Below are 20,323 nucleotides of genomic sequence, written 5' to 3'. Positions count from 1 at the left end.
GAAAGGAGGGTTGGACTGGTCCTTCAGCCCGTGACAGGAAAAGAGCTGGATGAGTAGCACTTCTTGAGCTATTTGAGAGAGAGAAAGGGAAGGAGCCAGTGAACGTGAGAGAGGATGGAAAAAATAATAGCCTGAGTGCAGGTAAGTCAGCAGCTTGTGACAAGAACAAAGTGTGAGCTTGTATGTACCACTTGGTTGACATCTGGTGTGTCATACAGAAAGTCAGTCTGCAAGCTTTAGAAAATCACGAGTTAATCCTTGAAAACTCTGGTGCTTCCTTTGGAATAACAGAATTACAATTAAAACAACAGCAGCTCGGGATATTGTTTGACATTTGAGCCTTTATCGTGCTCTCAGATGATATTTTTCAGGATTTTTCTCTGCAGCTTTGAGGCAGGGGAACTTAGTTAAAAACTGAAATGACAGGTTGATTTGCTCTCGCTGGCTGCCAAGGCCCCCAGCCTCGGCGCAGGGCGGGCACGCACCGAACGCCGTTTCCCGGGGCAGGAGCGGGTTTGGGACCCCACGGGGCCGGGCTGCCGTGTGCTCTGGGGCTTCCAGTGAGTTCTGTGCCTTTGTTTCCTCTCACCTCACCCTGTCCATTCTGATTTTCATCTTGCCAGGACAGGATTATCAGGATTATGTCTTTCTCAAGAGCTAGATGTCTCTTTGAAGTATTCTAAATTCAAAATAAAACAAAACAAAACAAAACCGTCTTCTCTCTTCACTCCAGCCGCTAAAGTAATTTAAATTAAAATCTCCCTTAAAACGTTGCCTCTCCTACTGGTGATACTGGCCTTGAATCCCATGAGCAAGCAGGCTGGATTGCTGTTTTTATGGCTGTTGAAGTTGCCAATTGGATCTGAGAGCAATGTTTTGCAGAGAGGGGCAGATGGGCAGCTGGCGGAGCGCTGGTGAATGCCTGGCTTGCACGTTTTACTCCACTCTTCAAATTCCGGAGCTGTGGCAGCCCCGGCAGAGCCCTGAGATGCCAGCGCTTTGGCAGGGCTGCCCCACGACGCAGGGCGATGTCCTGACCGAACAGAGATGTGCTGGCGGTATCGCAGCTCTGCAGCGCTGTGACGGCCGTGCAACACGGCACTCAAACCTGATGCAGGAACTCAAGGTCGCTGCTGTATTTTCTAGCAGCAAAATGAATAAAAAAGCACATCTGGCTGTTTGAGAAGCTGAAACCTAAAATGTGTAGGCTGCATCTCCACTTTGCCTTTGGAGACAGGTAACTCGAGATTTTGCTCTTGATTTTCAGAGGGGTCAGTGCTCTGATTTTTGGACTGTGTTTTCGGAGACCCCTGGGTAAATAGAAGTTTTTCCTTTTTGGAGCAGAGTCGTGCTGAGAGGTCTTGATGCCTTGGGAATGTTGCCACTGACTTGCACACCCCATCACTTTCCACTTCAGAGGTTCTTTGACTCGGGTGAATTAAAATACAGCCCATTTTGGGTGGGTTGGGTCCCTGGCAGAGCAGCGCGGTGAGCGGGTCACTGCCCCGCTGGGCCGGCAGGAGGATGAGGATGGAGCGCAGGGGCGGGAGGCAGCAGCGGGAGGATGAGGATGGAGCGCAGAGGCGGGAGGCAGCAGCGGGAGGATGAGGATGGAGCGCAGGGGCGGGAGGCAGAAGGGGGAGGATGAGGAGGGAGCGCAGGGGCGGGAGGCAGAAGGGGGAGGATGAGGATGGAGCGCAGGGGCAGGAGGCAGCAGCGGGAGGATGAGGAGGGAGCGCAGGGGCGGGAGGCAGAAGGGGGAGGATGAGGATGGAGCGCAGGGGCGGGAGGCAGCGGGGCAGCCCTGGCTCTCAGCACTGGCGTGACGGGAGCCGCTCGAGCCCTGTGTGAACAGACGCTGATGCTCTGCTGGGCCCGCAGCTCGGCCCCCGGCAGGGCTTTGCTCCCATACATCACCTTTGTTTTGTAGCAGCCCCTTGGTTTGCCAGGGCAGTAATTAACGGTGGTGTTCCGAACCTTCCCTCCTGCAGTCGCCGGCTCACGGCGCAGGGCCTGGCTCAGCTTCTCACTCCTCTGCATGGCCTCTCTGCACATTGTCTGTCTTGCTTTGGGAGGTCTTTTTCTTTAAGACTGAAAAACACGGGCATTAAAAGTCCACAGTAATTTTTTTTACAATTTTCTAGTATTGTTTAACCAGCACCTTTTCTCACACCATGTACTTTTTATTAGCTTGTGAAAAAATATCTTTTGTCCTCTTTTCCTCCTCGAGGCATTTGAATCTAAGTACATTTAAGCATCTGTGAATCCGTATACATTTCAATGATAGCTAATGGACATGCCACTGTCGCTATAAACCAGATTTTTCTCACTGGAGTGATTAGAGGGAGGGTAGGAAAAGGAAATATATTGTAATGATTGGCACATGAGAAACTAGTGCCAAATCAGTGCCAACACCGATTGCTGCAGCTCTTCTCTGGAAGCAGCCGTGGCTGAGCTCAGAGCATGCCGGGATGTTCCCAAGCTTCTCTAAAAGGCCGGACTCACGTGCAGCTGGTCCAGTGGTGTCCCAGGAGGACCTGGCCAGGCTGGTGACAGGGCTGTGACACACGGCTCTGCTGGGGCAAACCCAGCGGGCGCTTCAGAGGACAACGGACAGAGACCTCGGCAACAGCCGACCTGCTTCACAGAGCTGCCAAAGCAGCACAGCCAGTCAGCGCATGGGGAGCTTAAGAAAATGGGAAGGAGAAACTGCACAGGATGTAGCTGAACAGGAGCAGGGCTGCTATTTCTGTCAGAACTCCCCGCGCCGTCCTGACGCCGTCCCACACGCTGCCGCAGCTCCAGCGAACGCGGCGCTGCCTCCTCGCGCCGGGCAGATCTCCGAGCAGAACCTGCTCAAAAACCATGGGGTTTACTGCCGTTCGTGAAAATCCCTGCTCTCCTGGGCCCCCCTGTTGTGAAAGCTTCCCCAGCTTATCAACAGAATATCTGTTATGTGACACTTGGCTTTACTCTGGAGCCCTGCCAGCCACTGCTAGGCAGCGTCTCATCACACAGTAAATCTGCCTTTAACTGCATTGGAACAAAAGCCTAATGTAGTGTGCAAAGTAGAAAGAGGGAGACAAAAGTGATAGAAATCAAATTAGATCAACTATGTGCACAGATTTTCAAACCCAAAGCACAGCGATGCTGGGAACAGAGGGAAGAAAACGGCTTTGCAGCAAGGCACAGAGGCAGACTGCTGTCCTGCCGCACCTCTGGAGCCGCTTTGCGTTCTGCAGGCACAGCCGGGGAGCCGCAGTCGGCCCAGGCAGATGTGCCCGCAGCTCATTACCGCGGCAGCTCCACAACCTGCTCCCTTCGCTGCCAGCTGTTCCCATCCGGGGCCAGAGCCGTGTGCCCCTGCGGGGAGCGGGGCTGCGAGCCCCTGTCCTGAGCCCCAGAGCCCGTCCCGAGCTGCGGTGTGCCGGGAGCTGCCGGCAGCTGCCGGGAGGTGCCGGGAGCTGCCAGGAGGTGCCAGGAGGTGCCGGGAGGTGCCGGGAGCTGCCGGGAGGTGCCAGGAGGTGCCGGGAGGTGAGGCGGGCTCCAGTGACCCTCAGCAGGGGCTGGTCGCATGTGGCCTGGCCGTGGTGTGACACCTTCTTGCCGTGGGCACCTGCCCAGGCTCTTCTGCAGCCCCAGGCAGGGCGCTTGGCCAGTTCCAGGCACGCTGATACAGCAGGTATCAGCAAAGCACTTGCGTTGCTTCAGCTATTACAGGAAAGTTTGATTAATGCTGCCGAAGCAAACAGCCTTTTTCTGGCTGGGGAGGCACATCTCTATCAGCACGGCTGTTGGGTTCAGGCTTCCCATGGGCAGGGCTGTGTGTCCAGGACACAGGGGCAGAGGGAGCCGGCAGGAACCCTGTCAATTAACCCTGACGCTGCTTAACGAGGGAGGATCAGCTGCTCTAGCCCCAGAACAGCAGCTTTATTAGGACAGCAGGAAAACCTGGGCTTTCCCAGGTCCTGGAGCTCGCGGTGCAGCTTTGCCGGCAGCAGAGCTGTGCCTGGCGAAGGGCAGCTCGCCGGCGATACCTGCACCGGCTGGGTGTGCCGGGAGGAGCTGGGCTGCTCTGCTGCCACATCCAGCACTTCTGGGCTGTAGGAGCTTACTCAGTTCTCAAAGGCCCTCCCCAAAACACATCTGAAATGGACCCAAAGCCAACTGAAATCCATGGGAGATGGTCAATTGACTTCAGTGGCTTTTGACTCCAATGATGCCCTAAATGCTCTGGTCTCTGCGGTCCCGCCCGCGCAGCTCGGAGCCCGCAGCCGCTCCAGCCTCCCCTGCTCCATCCTCTGCTCCTCTCACAGGCACCCACCGCTATTTTCCAACCCGGTTTTCCAGCTGCTGACCCAGAAGCAGGATGGGAAAGAGACGGGCTCTCCCTGGACTCCCACGGGTTTGGGGATGATCAATCAACAGCTGCTCTTGATCAAGGGATATATTAATGCTGTCCAAGCTTTGCTGCTAAGCATGTTTCCTTTATGCTTCTTCAGTAGTGCTGGGGGGAGTTTCACCCTTCTTGCAGCTTCTTTTTGAAAGTAGCTGCCATATCTGGTCAGAGCAGCAACTTTAATTCTGTATTAAGAGGTGACATTTTTGTAGCAATAGTTAAACAGGTGAGCAAGATCCTCTGTGACCATTCTTTCCCAAAAGAAAGAGAAGTGCTGGCCGCTTTCCGTGCCCTCCCTGTGCAGGTTTGCAGGGCTGTTCTGGGAAGGAGAGGAAGGGTTTCCTCCTCGGCGTGTCTCATTGAGAAGGGGTGCTTAAAAAACCCCCAAACTTTCCACTCAGTTTCAGGAAATGACAGTGTCGTGCTGGAATTTACAATGAAGTTGTGAATGCAGTGGAGCCCGGGGCTTCTCCGCGAGGAGGCCCCTTTGCCCAGCCGTATTCAGCTCTAATGAGAGGGCTAAATTCTCCCTGAAAGGCGTGTTTTCCATTTGTCCCCCTTTCCCTCATCAATCGCTGTCACTTCAGGCAGCGGCCCCGCGCAGCTCCCCGTGGGCTGGTGCGCGGCGCGGTGGGGACAGCCTGCCCTACTAACTGCACCCCCAGCGCCCGAACAATAGCGCTTTGTGCCGCAGCACAGTGCCGGCTCAGTTTCCCAGGCTTTGCCTTTTCTCCTCTCCCCGCTCCTCCTGGAAGCCCCCGGCGACGCGGCCGCGGGCAGGGGCTGCTGCCACCGCCAGCGAACAAAGAGGCGAGGGCTGGGAGCTCCCTCCACCCGGTGCCCAGCTCCCACCGCGGGTACTCGCAGGTCGTTTGCCTCAAGTACAACAGACCTGAGTAATTTCAGCAAGAAATGCAAACCAGGGTGCAAGCAGGGCTCCAGCGCCTTCTCCACCAGCTTCCCCGGGAGGTGGGCTGCCGTGGCCCTGGGGACAGAGGACAAGGGCAGCTCGGGCTGGGGGCGGTGAGGGCAGCGTGTCATGGGGGGCTGGTGCCCTGCTCCATGGGCTGCAGTGTGTCATGGGGGGCTGGTGCCCTGCTCCATGGGCTGCAGCGTGTCATGGGGGGCTTGTGCCCTGCTCCATGGGCTGCAGCGTGTCATGGGGGGCTCACACTACTCCATGGGCTGGAAGGAGGTTTATCAACCCTTGTTTCTGTGCATCGTTGGCAAATGAAACCAAACACCACATCAGGTGGGCGTGCTGTGATGTGCAGTGATTCTGTTTTGTTGCAGGGATGTTCAGGGACCACCAAGCCCAGGCTGGGAGGGTGCTGGTCCCGCCGGGCTGGGCAGGGGGGTGAAGGGGCTGTTTCGCAGATGTGTCCCGTCCCTGGGCAAAGCTCCTGCACAGCTGTCCTCCAAACAGGACCGAAGCTTTGGCCATGCTGTGCTTATGAGTTCTGCATCCCAAAGAGCCTGAAAATGCAATTAAAGGGTTTCATATTGCCGATGGAGAAACGGAGATCATGTGTGACTAAATTAATTGCAAACGATAAATAGCAGTGACCCAAATGTCAAAAGCAAGTCAGCGCCCGACAGCCCCTGACGCGCTGGAGCGTTTCTCTGGCCTCGGCTGGACCCGACGCGCTCGGCTCTGGAGGGGCCGGGCTGCGGAACGAGCCTGGAGCTGCTGCGGTCAGCAGCACAAAGCTGCTGCGTCCTCTGCCCGCGCCCCGTGCTCAGGAGCTGCTGTGCCGACTGCTTCGTCTGGAAAGAAGCTGTTTCTGGTTTATAGGCTGCGTGGTCACAGGCAGTGCTGCTCTGCGAGGTGCTGAGCCGCAGGTGACGCAAAGGGATCGAGCAGTAGCTGCATCCTGCATGTGGTAGAAATGGGCTCAGCCCTACAGAAGAGAATTGCCATGGCAGAACCTGCCGAGCGGAGCTGCAAACAGAGCTGTGTGTGTGACGGGCTCCGTGTCGGCGGGATCTGGCCTCGTGTCTGCAGTCGCTGGTACTGCTGGATGGGATGGATTGTTCACAAACGGTAATTCAGGGATGATAAAAAGACGTTGTTAAAAGAGCAGCAAGCTCCTCCTCTAGTGCAAGTTCTTTTTCTGGTCTGTTGCTACAGCAACTCTCTGCTAAGAACAAAGATGACAGCAAGATATTAAATTTTGCAGCAACTCAATTGACTCTTGATTCGCTTTCTTTTTGCCTTCAGTAACTGAATCCTACTCCACTAATTGCGTTAGATTCCAGATAGAAATCATGCCTTCCTGTGACAAGAATTCCTGTGTTGCTTTTTCCACCTTCCCCTTAGAAACCAATTAAATCAAGTTAACTTATTTAAATCCAGTGGGTGATTATAAACAGTAGATTTCTTGGCTTTATTTATTTTGCATGTAGACATCATGTTCTTAAGCAACAACTCATATTCTAAACTAAAATCCCCAAAGCCTTAATATTCTTTAAAAAGAAACAGTTCTTGGCAAGTTCAGTTTTGGCAAAGTTCGATTTATGCCAATGGCATAGACCAGAAATGTATAATCTAAATTACTGTAAAAGAGATCGTCTGAATTGATGAATGTTAGGATAGTTTTTAAAGCAATACTGCATTTCAGTGCCTTTTCCCCCAGCCACAGTCTTTATTTCTTGCAGGGCAGCCTGTGAGAAGGGCAGATCCTGTATCTCTGGGTTCACTTCTGCACATGCAAAGTGTTGCTCTGTGTCCGACTGTCTGTGTGTGTCTGGCGCGACGTGTTAACCATGCTCATTGCTGTGGAAAATGGGTACAAGGGCAAGAATGGCCAATGAAGTTGGTCTGAGATGACACAAACCGCAGACAGCTGCTAGGACAGCAATGGGCCCCGGGGCGCGGGTAACCGGGGAGAACAGCACCAACCCGCACGAGCAAAACAGGTCAAATCGCACCCAAACCAGAAATTCACCTGCAACGAATGAGCCAGGTTTGTACTGAAGCCTGGAAGCCCGGGCAGCCCGGCTGGTGGTGGCTTGGGACCAGCCCCAGCTGAAGTCTGGGCCACAGTGGGTTTAGTACAAAATTAGATCAGCGGAAATAGAGCAACCGAGTGAACCAGAAACAAGGTTACTGTTGCTTTTCCCCAAAAGCTGTTGTGCAACAGCACTTATTTGTGGGCTCAAGTAGTGCAGGGCAAAGGACTCCAAGTGTCCTGTGGACAGGACTAACCCAGCTCCTTGGATTTTAAATGGATATTAGTATCCAAATGACAGTGATGTGCAGGTGATGTCCTTCCAGAGAGCCTGGGACAAGAGACCCTCCCGGCTGTCCTGGGGCAGCTGTGGATGCTGCTGAGCCGCGGGTGCTGCTGAGCCAGGGATCCTGCTGGGCTGCGGATGCTGCTGAGCTGTAGATGCTGCTGGGCTGCGGATGCTGCTGGGCTGCGGATGCTGCTGAGCTGCGGGTGCTGCTGAGCTGTAGGTGCTGCTGGGCTGTGGATGCTGCTGGGCTGTGGATGCTGGACCAGCATCCCAAGCCGCCTCTCAGCACCCCCGTGTGTCACAGCGGGTGCTGGTCCCGTGCTGCAGCAGGACCCACACATCGCAGCAGGGACACCCCAGGGCCGCTCTGACCGCATGGTCCAGCCGCCTCCCCGGGGACATCATGGTAATGGATCTTCAGCAGGAAACTGTTTGCAAAAGACTTTCACAACTGCTTGAGCAACCTGCGCTGCAACTTCGGCCCTGCATTGTTCTGCTAAATTCTGAGTAGATTGTGACTCAAATGCCTTTTACAGGACAATTATAGTTACTGAGAAGAATTGCTGCTGCCAAGTCGTTTCTCATAATACCTCACATTTCTAGTCACAAGTAAATATTGCCATTTCTTACAGCAGCTGGAATTAGTGACTTGCATAATGCTAAATTCTACCATTACAACAGAGGGTTAAAAATGGTAATGGTGAAAAAGACAGGTATCCAGATGGGCTCCTATTTTAAGAGTGCTCTTTTTCTTCTCTGAATATTAATGTCTTCAAAGATACTACACTTGTATTTTTGAAGATATCCTTCTACTTATGACTGAGCTGTTAAAAGCACAAATAAAATAAAAAGCAAAATTCTGGGATGCTTTACCTGAAAAGGAACACGTTGGTTCCCAGGTGTTCCCTCCTACATGAACTGTTTGGGAAGCAAAGAAGCCAGCCCTCTTTGCTAAGAGTTCCCAGTAAAAATAGGCTTGTTACCGACGGACATTAGTGAAAGTAACCTGCAGATAACCCAGAGAATAGATCGTGGAAGCTGCTTATAGTGAATTTGTCGCACCAAGTCTTGTTTGGTACCATCCCCAACAGGCCACCTTCCCAGAAGGTTCCCAGAGCTGCCGCGTTGGCTCGAGGCTGTTGCGGGATGCACAACAGCTCCACCAGCTGCCACCAGCCCTGTCCCTGCCGTGCTGAGCATCACGGGAGATCTGCACCGGGGTGCTGGCGGTGTGAGAAGGGCCTGCATGGCACTGACTGCAATTGCTCTGCTTCCCTTTTTTCCCCTGACAATCGCAGCTTTTCTCTGTTCATCAGCGCATGGAGACGGCTCTCTCTGTGCTGTTTGAAGTGTGCTCTGCCTCTCTGGGATTGTAACGAAGCAGTTACAGGTTTGGGGTGTTTTGGTGCTTGTTGTGGGGCTGCTGGGAAGGGCTGTGTCCATCTCCTGGTGTTGCCCAGGAGTCAGGGCTCTGGTCGGTGCTGCAGGTGCTGTGTGCAGCGGGCCGGCGGTGGGGTCCTGCTGCAGCTGCAGCGTGAAACTCAGGCAGAATGGGGCTGCTTTCTCCTGGATCTGCTCCCTGGTTTGTCCTTCCAGCTCTATAGCTGCTGAAGGAACAGTACCAGTACTGACCTGGAGAAATGCAACACATTTTTCATCCGAGCATCTCAAATGGCTCAAGAATGTCTCAAGCCTTGCAGCCTCCCAGAGTTTTCACACACAAAACCTAAGGCATAGGGAAATCAAGATTCATCTCTGGATGCAGTTATTTTGGGTGCAAAGGCAGGATACATCGACACCGCCGTGCCAGTGCCAAGTTACAACGGCACTTCACTATACACAGATAAAAAAGGGCACAGAGGGAGAACTAGTTCTCTTACATGTTAATGTGACAAGATAACAGCACTTTGCTGGCAGGAGAGACTATGTAAGGATCAAAAAACCAAAGGTGATGCAGTGCGGCGCCAACAGCTTCCATGTAACATCTCCAACCGGTTCATTCTGACACTGGGAAATGACTCTATGGAAGGCTTTTTCCAGCAGTTCGGCTCTATTAGTGCCCTGCGATATCTGTAGAGCAGAGGAGCCAGCAGGGCTGGTTCTGGTTCCCCAGTCCCCGTTTTGTAGATTTTATTCCACAGATGATCCCGCTGAGCCTGAGCGCTCTCCTGTGTGAGCCATCTGAGTCCGGCTGCTCTCAGCGCTTTGCTGCAGGTGACACGAGCCCCAGGACGAGCCCACATCTGCTGGTGACGTGCACCGGGATGGCTGCTGTCACCGACCCGGGCCCACAGCAACCTCCCAGACGGGCTGCAGAGTCCAGCAACTCTCCAGAGGCAAAGGCTGCCCCCTTCCCCGGCTCCATCAACCGAGGTACGGGACAGAGGGAGATTTGGGGTCAGGTCGCACGAGCTGCCTCGCTGGGGATGGGTACCTGGGGAATGCTGCAGCTGTTAGTTCTCGTCTAAAGTTGTGCAGGGCTTTAACAAACAGCTCAGCATCCGCGTCAGGCTGGGCTCGGGGAGCCCGTGCAGCCCCAGTGCCCCCGGGAGCCTCACACAGTGGAGCTGCTGCGGCAGCGGCTCTGCCCGGCCGCGGCAACGCCGGCGCCGATCCGCGCCCCACGGCTGCCCTGGGTACGTTACGCGTATCAGGAAACACTTACAGTCCGAAGCTGGAAACAAAGAGTGCAAGACAGCTTCTGCCTAAAGCATTTTCCTTAAATTAGGCATTGCTCTAAGCGAGCATTACCTCTGCTTCTTGAGCACACACAAGGCTACTGCCCTGGAAATAATCTGCATTAGCCTTACTGGAGTGACCACGTTGCCATAGTTACTGTTGGGCTCTCCATACCTCAAGCTTGAAGTATTTATTGTGATTAAATCCCATCCCATCCCATTCTTCATTTAAAAATTCGGCGTTGAAAATGTCACAAAGTGAATGATAACGTAATCCTTCCTTTGAAAAAGCTGTTTTAAGTAGAAATTCCATAAAAGATCTTAGACGTTGATATTTATTAAAGACCATTAATTCATGATTGGATTATTTTTCTTCAGACATCACTGCTTCTTTATTCTTAGTGATATCTGAATAGCCCCAAATCCTGACACTAATACACCATTTCATGATCGTTTGGGTTTTGTTCTTTCACCACTGAATTGTGGACCATTTTGATAAAAGATCTTTAACATCCTCAGATGCTCAACTTTGACCTCAGAGGCAGCCACACACGTTTGAACCAATCTGGCAAGAAAATCAAAATCTGTCCTATGACACAGCTTGTTATTAGAAAATTTTAGTACTTGCTCTCTTAATACCTGTGAATGCTACGAGGAGAAGTAACTGCTGCTGGGATTCATCTATTATAAAGTGGCCTGTGTTTCTCTTTTTCTGTTTGTGGGGTTTTTTTGTTTGATTGTTTGTGGTTTTGTTGTGTTTGGTTTTTTTCAGAGAGTGAGCTCCACACTATAAGGTCCCAACCACGCTGGTCTTTGCTGCAGAGGAACACAACGTGGTTCCCCCTGTGCTTCGCACGCAGGTAATTGTTGTACGTTTGCTTTCCCTGCTTTGGGAAATGATGTTCTGTAGCTGTACACAACAGATCTTGTCGTGTCCCAACGGCCACCCCTTCGGAGAGCCGATATTCCTGGGGGATCACTCTTGCACACCTCTCAGCTTTCCTGGTGTCCCCTCCCCGCTCCCCGCAGCCCCGGGCGCTGCTTTTCCAGGAGATTTATCCCAAACTGGGTTCCCAGAGTGGCTGTCAGAGCCCCCAGCCCCGCAGCCGCAGGACCGCCACTCGGCTGGCGGAACGCTTCTTCGTCTGCTTTCCCACCAGAGTCGCGCCGCCAAAAACTCGTTGTTTATGTGGAGCAAGATTTACTACAAACTCCTGCTTATGGAGCAGAGATAAATACTTTTTGTGAATGGTGCGGAGGAGCAGCACGTTCAAGGAGAGGGTTGTGTGGATTCTCTGTGGCGGGCTGAGGTTTATCTCCCGAATCTTTTGTTTGATAGGTGATTTATTATGGCCAGTAAAATGCCCAAGAAACTCCCATTTTCTCCTTTCTTCAGTTACAACACCCAACTATTTTCTTGTTTTCAACCCAAATGCCCCGGAATCAGCTCCTGGCCCTGCTCAACCCGCTCCTCTCTTCAGGTCTGTTACACATCTGATTTTCTGAACAGAATCTCTCTCAGTGAAAAATCTTGCCATGTTCCCATTCTGTACAAGTTTGTATTATTTTTCTATTTTCCTTTATTACAGCCACTAGGAGCTCAATAGATCTCTGTTCTCTCTTCCATTTCCCCATGTCAGCTGTTATATTGCCCACCACCAAAAATTCCTCACCTGACCTAAGCAAAATTTTGGAGATGAGTTTATCTTCCAGCGACCTCCTCACGCGCAGCATCTTGACTCATTCAGCACAACTCGTCCTGCAGACCCTCACCAGCTCCCAGCTGCTCCTGCCCTCAAACCTGCCCACACTCGCAGCCGCCATCCCGGTGCCCCTTCCCCCGCCGTGCCCAGTGGGTGCCTCTGGTGGCTTTGCTGTCCCCGGGGGGCTCTGAGCCCCGGGCAGTGATGTGCTCAGCCCCAGCCGCGTCCCCAGCAGCGCTTGCTTTGTTTCCCTCCTCCCTGGGTGTTTTATGGCTGCTGGAAATGCAGAATGCTCGTCTGTGTTGCCTGCTAGGGCTAGGTAAATTATTTGTTTAATAGGCTTAGTTTATTTTTTGTAAGCTGGCAGAATAACTGTGAATCATCAAATCTCCCTGAATTCACTCACACAAGATACCAACAAAGGCTCCATTGTGCAGAGCGGCAGGGGCAGCGCGGCTGGGCTGGCCCGAGGAGCCTTCGGCGGCTCTGCCTTCCCCAGCGCCGGCACACGAGACATGGCCAGCGCCACGACTCGGACGTGCCGCTTTGAAAACTCATCGCTGACAAAAGTGTGTGTGTTTTTTCATGACACTGGGTCCCAGCTACTCTTTCTTACTCAACCAGAAAAGCCCTGGTGAAGAGCCTTAAGTAGTATTGCTACTTCTGGTAGAATAAACATTTATTTTGCTTTTTCTTAATTGTTAACAAAAAGTGACAAATCTGTTCAAATGCAGCCCCTCTCTTGAAACAGCTTCCGGATGAAACTGGAGAACTCATTAGGATCGGAGCCTTCCTTTGCAAAGGGGTTTTCTCTCCCGTCTCCCCCGTATGTCCGTAAACCTTTGTGTTGTGATCACGTGCAAGGCTGTTTCTGCAGAAATGGTGCCCATGCAGAAGAGAAGATTTTCCACCTTCTACAGCCCTAATTCAGCTGTCCTGGACGTGAGCCGCCAGTTCCCAGCCGAGGGGGGAGGCTGCTCCCGGGGCGCCGGGGCCCCTCGCCGCCTGGCATTGCCGCCGCTCCCCCGGCCAAGGGCAGCGGGGACGGGGCTGCCGGGCCCCCCCAGGCTGCACTGCATCTTCATGTGGAAATCTGTCCCTTTGGCAGCAGCTGGGTTGGATCCCACTTTGGGTTGCAGTTAGTTTTGCCCCCGGGGGCCCCTACACATTCAAACCTCAGGGAGAAAATGCAGCGCTGGAAAACCAGGTTTCCAGGGGAGAGTTTAAGAGAAGCAGAAGCTTCTCTTGTGGTGCTTGGGGGTCTGGCCCAAACAGAGGGGCATTCACAGTGCATCATGTGTTTTCCAAACATGATGTTCCTAAAATACAGTGACTGACCAAGGAGGCAGGGTCAACGCAGTGATGGCTGAACAGAGGGAGAAGGAACCGCTGGCCCCACGCGCCAGCCTGCAGACACAGCGCAGGCGATGCTCTGGAAGCGCTACCCGAGCTGCAGCAGCCCCCCTCGAAACGGCTTTTACGCGTGTGCTGGGCCCGCTCCTGGGCTGGGAGAGCACGAGCAAACCGGTGTCGGTCCGAACAGCTGCGGTGTGCTGCGTTCCGAGACCCGACCTTTCCCCGGGCAGCTGCAAGGGACGGTGCCGGTGGGATGCTGCTCCCGCGGGCGCTGAGCAGCCTCGGGTCAGGTGCGCCCACGAGCCGCCACGCCGCTGCGTTGGTGTTATTGTTGCTCCTCTGTCCGTCAGTCCGCGGCGGCCGCGCCGGGGGGGCGGCCCGGCCGCTGCCGTTCTGCTGTTAACCGCCGCCACTCCCGGCACTCGGCCCTGCGGAACCGGCTCTGCGCCGGGCCGGCTGCTCGGCCCCACGGCGAGGGCGGGACCAGCGCGGCGTCTGCGTAACGCGGGATGTGACCAGCGGCATCAGCGGCTGCCGGCGCTCGGGCACCGCGGCCGTGGTTCCGGCGGCCAGCCCGTTAACGGAGCGGCGGGCCGAGCTCCGCGGAACGGGCAGCGCGGGCTCCGCAGGGCCGGGGAGCCGCGCCGCCCCGCCCGTGGGCCCGGACCCGCGGGGGCGCAGGGGGCGGAGCCGGGGCGCGAGGACGCCCGCCCCGCCCCTCACGGCGGCCCCGCCCCGCCCCGCGCGCAACCTGAGCGCAGGAGGGGCGCTAGGGCCCCGCCTCGGCTGGCGGCGCGGCTGGGCTCGGTTGGGTTCGGCCGGGCTCGGCTGGATTCGGCTCGGCTCGGCTCCGCTCGGCTGCTGAGTCGGGTTCGCTGCGGCCCCCGGCACGGTGCGGGCGCTGCGCGGTGTCCCCGGCGCCGCCAATGACGGCAGCCGCGGGCGGCGGCGGGGCCGCGGCCGGGTGAGGCGGCGGCGGGGCCGGCGGAGCGGAGCGCGGAGCGGAGCGCGGAGCGGCGGGTGTCCCGGCGGAGCCCGCGCCCTGCCGCACCATGTCATCGCAGGGCAAGTTCAAGAAGGACAAAGAGATCATCGCCGACTACGAGGCGCAGGTTAAAGGTGCGAGCGGGGCGGCCGCGGGCGGGCGGGGGCTCGGCTGCGGGGCCGCCTTTGTGTGCGGCGGGCGGGGGCCGGGCCGGCGGGGGCTGCGCTCCCGGGCAGCGGCTCCGGCGCGTCCCCTCCCCGCGCCTCCTCAGCGGGCGCTGCGGCACCGCCGGGCGCGGGCACCTCCCGCCCCCGGCGCGGCCGCTCCGGGGGGAATCGGTCCCGGGACCGGCGGCACCGCGGAGGCACCGGCCTAGGGGGCCTCGGCCGTCCCTGCCCGGGCGCGGCTGGTCCCGGGGCGGGCGCGGGCGTCGTCGCCGTGCGGGGACGGTGCTGAGGGAAACTTGTGCGGGCTGGCCCTAATTGCTGGTTATTGAACCCAAAGCGGGCCCGGCGAGAGCCGTGCGGGCGCGGGGCTGCGGGGCCGTGCCCGCCCCGCTCCCGCCCCCCCCGCGGCATCGCCCTGCGCTGCAGCGGCCGCGGGAGCTGCCGGCGGCCCCGCCGGGCCCCGGCGCGCGGGAGCAAAACTGAAGAGAAAACCTGGTTTATTCAGCGTTTTAGTAAAGGGCTGTGCTGGAGGCCTCCCCAGGGAGGAAGCACACTGATCTTGCAGGTCTTATGTAAGGAACTTCGCCGTGCATCGGGCCCAGCGATTTCGAGGGACACAATCATTATTATGCAAGTCCCAGTGTTGCAGGAGAAAGACCTTTGAAGCAGGCTGCTTTAGTTCTAAATATTAAAGAGGAGTATGATTAAAGGTCACGTCTGTTGAAACCACTAAGCATCAAGTTTCAGGCTCCAAATTAATTTTTATTACAGTTAGACATATGGAAAAGTTGGTGCCCTCTCAAACATCACAAGTGCCTGCAGCCCAGTGAAAGGCTGAGTGTGTTAAGAGTGTGCGAGGTCAGACAAAGAAATGTCTGAGTAGCCGTATCTGTACTAGAAAAATAATATTTTTAATATTGGTAGCAAACTGTATTAACTGACACTTTCAGGTAACTTCAGTTTGTAATTCAATTCATTATTGTAACAGTTCCTAATTCTGTTAGTTGATGATGATTCCTGTTCCCCCTTTCAGCTGGAGGATACTTAACTGCTTAATTCCTTCTCATTAACCTGCCCCCTTAAACTCTCTTCTGCTATTAAATAAAACTGGCTCCAATCTGCCTTTGCTTGTTTGTTTTCTATAAGTATCCATTCACCATTTTTTTATGTTTAAGTCTCTGGTTAAGACTGAGTTAATGAAAAATACAAAACAGCTTTTCTGGAAATTAACCCACGAATGTGCAAACTGAGCAGCTCTCCCATTTGCTCTGGAGGTCACTGGGCGCATCGGGTGTTCGGCTCAGCCGAGCGATGCCGTGTCCCCTGCGGAGGGTCTGGAGAGTTGTCGGGTGTTCGGCTCAGCCGAGCGATGCCGTGTCCCCTGCGGAGGGTCTGGAGAGCGGCTGCTGAGCTGCTGCAGTGAAGGGGCTTGGGAAGGGGCTGGCTGTTGATTTGGTGATACTGTTTATCTTCTTGCATTTCAGTCTGTTGTAGCTGGCTTTGAAGAGTGGTGTAACAGTCACAACACGCTCTGCTCTGTGCCAATTACCTTTGTGCTTGGGTGTAATTTGGGCAAATTGATGTTATTGCACCCTGCAGTTAAGCAGATGAAATATTCTTTTAGCCTGTGGTATTGTTGTGTTTCATGGGAGGGCATTTGCATTTATCCATGGAGGCTGCCCCGTGTGTCCATGTTCTCCAAGATGTCCTGGGCCCGGTGGCTCCAGCTTCAGGCGCTGGAGGCTGCAGAGGGGAGCTGGAGCGGGACTGGCTCTGCTCTGTTCCAACACCTTCGCTGCAGACATCTCCCGCGTTATTTTTTTCTTGTTGTCGTTTGTAACTGGAATACTCGTTTGCTGTGATCGTTCTTGGCCTGACTTCTGTAGCCTCATGGTTTCCATATGTTAGGCCGTTAATGCTGGGTTCCGTGTAAGGCTGTTTTATTGCACCACAGCGATCACGTTTTGAGCCACTTTTCTGGGCAGCTGCAACACAGACAGAGTTTGATGGGCTGGTAATAATTTCCCTGATACTATTCTGTGCCTAATTATACCTCCAGAAATGGCCGTTTAGTGGTTGAGGGTACTCAGTCTGTGTTTTCATCTGAACAAAGGTTAATTTGGATGTGGTGGGGGTTTAACTGTGCCTGAAGCTGGGCTGGGGCAGAGTCGGACCCAGCGCCTGCGTGTGGGACCTGCTGCTGCCTTCGAGGTGGTGGCAGCTCCGTCCCTGAGACACGTCAGGTCTGTCACAGGCCCCAGGTGGTTTTGGGGTGACCTCGGTGAGGTGAAGGGGCTCTGGTGCTCGTGGCTCCATCCTGGCAGCACCATCCTCGCTGTCACCTCCCTGCAGGGACGGGCCGGCTCTGGCCTTCCCGTGTTGCTGAAGCGTTGGAGGAGGCTGAACCCCCAGCCCCAGAGGCACTGCTGTTGAGGGCTGTCACTGCCCGTGTTTCATCGTTAAATGGGGACAGTGGAAGAAACTGTGGTGGGCAGGAGGGTTTGGTGAAGCGTCACAGGTTGGTCACTTAGCGGGGACCTGAGAAGGACAGGCTGCCGAGGATGCTCTGCGTGGGGACGGGGCTTCTGTGAGCAGTCGTGGACCGTGTGTGCAAACGGAACGGATCCGTGTGTCTGTCAGCAAAACCCGACACGGGGAGGGTTGGTCATCCTTCCTCTGCGGCTGTGGCAGTGACCACAAACAGCCCCTGCGCTCCCGCGAGGCCTGGTCTCGCGAGGCCCCGCCGAGGGCTTCCGTGTGGGCCGCCTCGTTATCCCAGTACTCTGCTCGTTTCCTTCAGGGATTGAGTGGCTATTTTATTCATATCTAAACCCTGCTACCCTGATGAAGAAGGGTACCCACATCTCCAGAGAAAAACTGAAATGGAGAAGAAATAGTGAGGGAGACTGATTGAAACAAGATGTTGGCGGGGAAGAGCTGACATATGAAGATGATAAAAGATGAAAACTTAAAGAAATGATGTCTTGTTATGGAGGATGGGGCTGAAATCTGAGCACAGTGGTGGTCCCCGTGGCGTGGTCAACACAACAGCGGGGAGACAGGCAGGAAACCCCGCACTGAACTCCAGGGAACACGCCGGCGTGTTTGGAGGTGGGAGGAATTCACAGCAGAGGTGCGTTCAGAAGGCATCCACCAGAGGCGTGGGAGAGGGCCGGGGCCGGCGGCGTGCAGCAGGACCTGCCCGCGCAGCTGGGGTGCTGGAAGGTGTCAGCGCCTGGGCTTCGCACCGCAACCACCGTCCAGCAGTGCCTGACGCGCATAAAAACCCCTCAGTTGCCCAGGTGTTACTAGTGGAGCCTGACCGGCAGCTGGGAATAAATAACATGGAGGGGAGGGGAAAAAAGGATATTGCTTTGACTGATTTTTAGGAAATTTGCTGAAAGGCCTTTAGCTGAGGCTGCTGGGAAGCGGCGCAGAGGCCCCGAGCGGTTTGGGACGGCTGCAGAGCGGGAGCGGAGCCCTGAGCGACCCGCCTGCTCAGGAGAATCGATGAACCCACGCTGTGCGTGGGGAGCGTGATTGGCCGAAGTGGAGTTTAACTGGGGAATAATCTCTGTGCGCAGGGGTGATTTATCAGCTGTAATGACTCTGAATCTCCTTTCCCTCCCGGGAGAATTGTGTCTGCCTTTCTGGGGCTGGGAAGGAGTGGCCCTGAAGATGCTTTGGGAAGGGGGGTGTGGGGTGCGGGGGCTGAGCTCCTGCCCTGGCTGGGTGTTGCGGAGCCCGGGGCTGATAGCCAGGGCACGGCTGGGCAGTTGGCAGCGATGGGGGTGCCCCAGGCTTTGGGTGGGGGCCGCTCCGTTTTCAGGAGTGGCTGCACGTTGTGGCTGCTGCGGGCTGGCTGTCCCTGCAGCTCTGCAGCGCGGGGAGCTCTCTGTGTCACCTCTGTCCCTGCAGCTCTGCAGCCCGGGGACCTCTCTGTGTCACCTCTGTCCCTGCAGCTCTGCAGCCCGGGGACCTCTCTGTGTCACCTCTGTCCCGGTGGTTCTGCAGCGCGGGGACCTCTCTGTGTCACCTCTGTCCCTGTGGCTCTGCAGCGCGGGGACCTCTCTGTGTCACCTCTGTCCCGGTGGTTCTGCAGCGCGGGGACCTCTCTGTGTCACCTCTGTCCCGGTGGTTCTGCAGCGCGGGGACCTCTCTGTGTCACCTCTGTCCCTGCGGCTCTGCAGCCCGGGGACCTCTCTGTGTCACCTCTGTCCCTGCGGCTCTGCAGCGCGGGGACCTCTCTGTGTCACCTGTGTCCCTGCGGCTCTGCAGCGCGGGGACCTCTCTGTGTCACCTCTGTCCCTGCGGCTCTGCAGCGCGGGGACCTCTCTGTGTCACCTCTGTCCCGGTGGCTCTGCAGCCCGGGGACCTCTCTGTGTCACCTCTGTCCCTGCGGCTCTGCAGCGCGGGGACCTCTCTGTGTCACCTGTGTCCCTGCGGCTCTGCAGCGCGGGGACCTCTCTGTGTCACCTCTGTCCCTGCGGCTCTGCAGCGCGGGGACCTCTCTGTGTCACCTCTGTCCCTGCGGCTCTGCAGCGCGGGGACCTCTCTGTGTCACCTCTGTCCCTGCGGCTCTGCAGCGCGGGGACCTCTCTGTGTCACCTCTGTCCCGGTGGCTCTGCAGCGCGGGGACCTCTCTGTGTCACCTCTGTCCCGGTGGCTCTGCAGCGCGGGGACCTCTCTGTGTCACCTCTGTCCCGGTGGCTCTGCAGCGCGGGGACCTCTCTGTGTCACCTCTGTCCCTGCGGCTCTGCAGCGCGGGGACCTCTCTGTGTCACCTCTCCCGAACCACGCGCCACCGACGGGCACCTTGCTGCGCTGTGGTCTGTCGGTTACCGTGGGTCTGTCCTTTCCCTCTGCTGCTGCTCTGCATCCCTCTCCAGCTGCCGGGAGAGGAGGGCTGGCTGCGGGACTGCCAGCAGGTGTTTGCTTGGCAGTACCAGAAAGAAAACTGAAGGATACTTTTTAGGAGGCAGGCTTTCTTATTTGTCTGTCTTAGATTTTTCAGACAGGAATGGTTGCATTAAAAGTAAATGCCATTAAAGATGTGGCTGCATATTCACAACTGCCACATTAAAGCTACTTGCAGAACACAGTAGATCCTTATATGCACAATTTAAAGTGGGTGTTTTCAGACGTACAGTTTTTATTGGTCTACCTAGCCAGGAAAATAAATGTCTTTTCCTCATTGCTGTCAAATGCATGATTTGTTGCTTTAATGCAGCAAAACTAACTGGTTTTAATTATGTAGATGCAACTGTCTATGGCACAGCATTGTAAATCTTGCAGAAGATTGAGCATTGTTTTGATTGGCTGTTTAATTTCGTGTTGCTTCCTGAAGGTTTTCTCTAACCCCGGCAGAATTCAGGTTGTTGTATGATGTATTTGGTGGCGGTTGGCAGGAGGACTGCTGCGAATCGATGGCATCTTCCTCTGTCGTGACAGGTGACAGCGTCCCAGTGGTGCAGGGGGCTGCAGAGCGGTAAAGTGATCGTTTCTTGTGCTTCTAGGACTCTTAGTTGCTGTGTAGATTGATGATAGAACTAGAGTTTTGATGGATGTAGCATATAAAAACAGTAGAAAGGCTTGCAAACCTGGGGCCAAAGAAAACCAATATGCGCTTTCCCATTTTCATAGGAGAACTGCAGCTTAGGTTAACTTATCATTGCTTGTTAGCTTCATTTTACTGTTTCTATTGCAGGAGATGCATCCCTTCTTTTGTGTATATTCTCATTTCCTACCTATTGTTCTCTTTCCACTTTGTTCAGAAAACTTTGGGACAATTCCCA

General features: G+C 55.3%; 1 protein-coding gene across 4 annotated transcripts in view; it reads left to right on the top strand.

Moving 5' to 3' along the window:
- The first annotated feature begins 14,209 nt into the window (after window positions 1–14,209).
- Window positions 14,210–20,323, top strand: part of SRGAP3 (SLIT-ROBO Rho GTPase activating protein 3) — an 89,306-nt gene continuing 83,192 nt past the window's right edge. For all 4 annotated transcript variants that reach the window (XR_010606786.1, XM_065642316.1, XM_065642317.1 and 1 more), the window contains exon 1: window positions 14,210–14,495. Coding sequence is in view for 3 of the 4 variants with exons in the window: in XM_065642316.1 (XP_065498388.1) it covers window positions 14,429–14,495 (67 nt within the window). In the remaining variant the exon portion in view is untranslated. The remainder of the gene's footprint in view (window positions 14,496–20,323) is intronic.

Source organism: Caloenas nicobarica, chromosome 11, assembly GCF_036013445.1.
Source record: "Caloenas nicobarica isolate bCalNic1 chromosome 11, bCalNic1.hap1, whole genome shotgun sequence".
NCBI lineage: Eukaryota > Metazoa > Chordata > Aves > Columbiformes > Columbidae > Caloenas > Caloenas nicobarica.
Note: the sequence above shows the minus strand (reverse complement) of the source record. Positions and strands in the feature narration are given on the sequence as shown.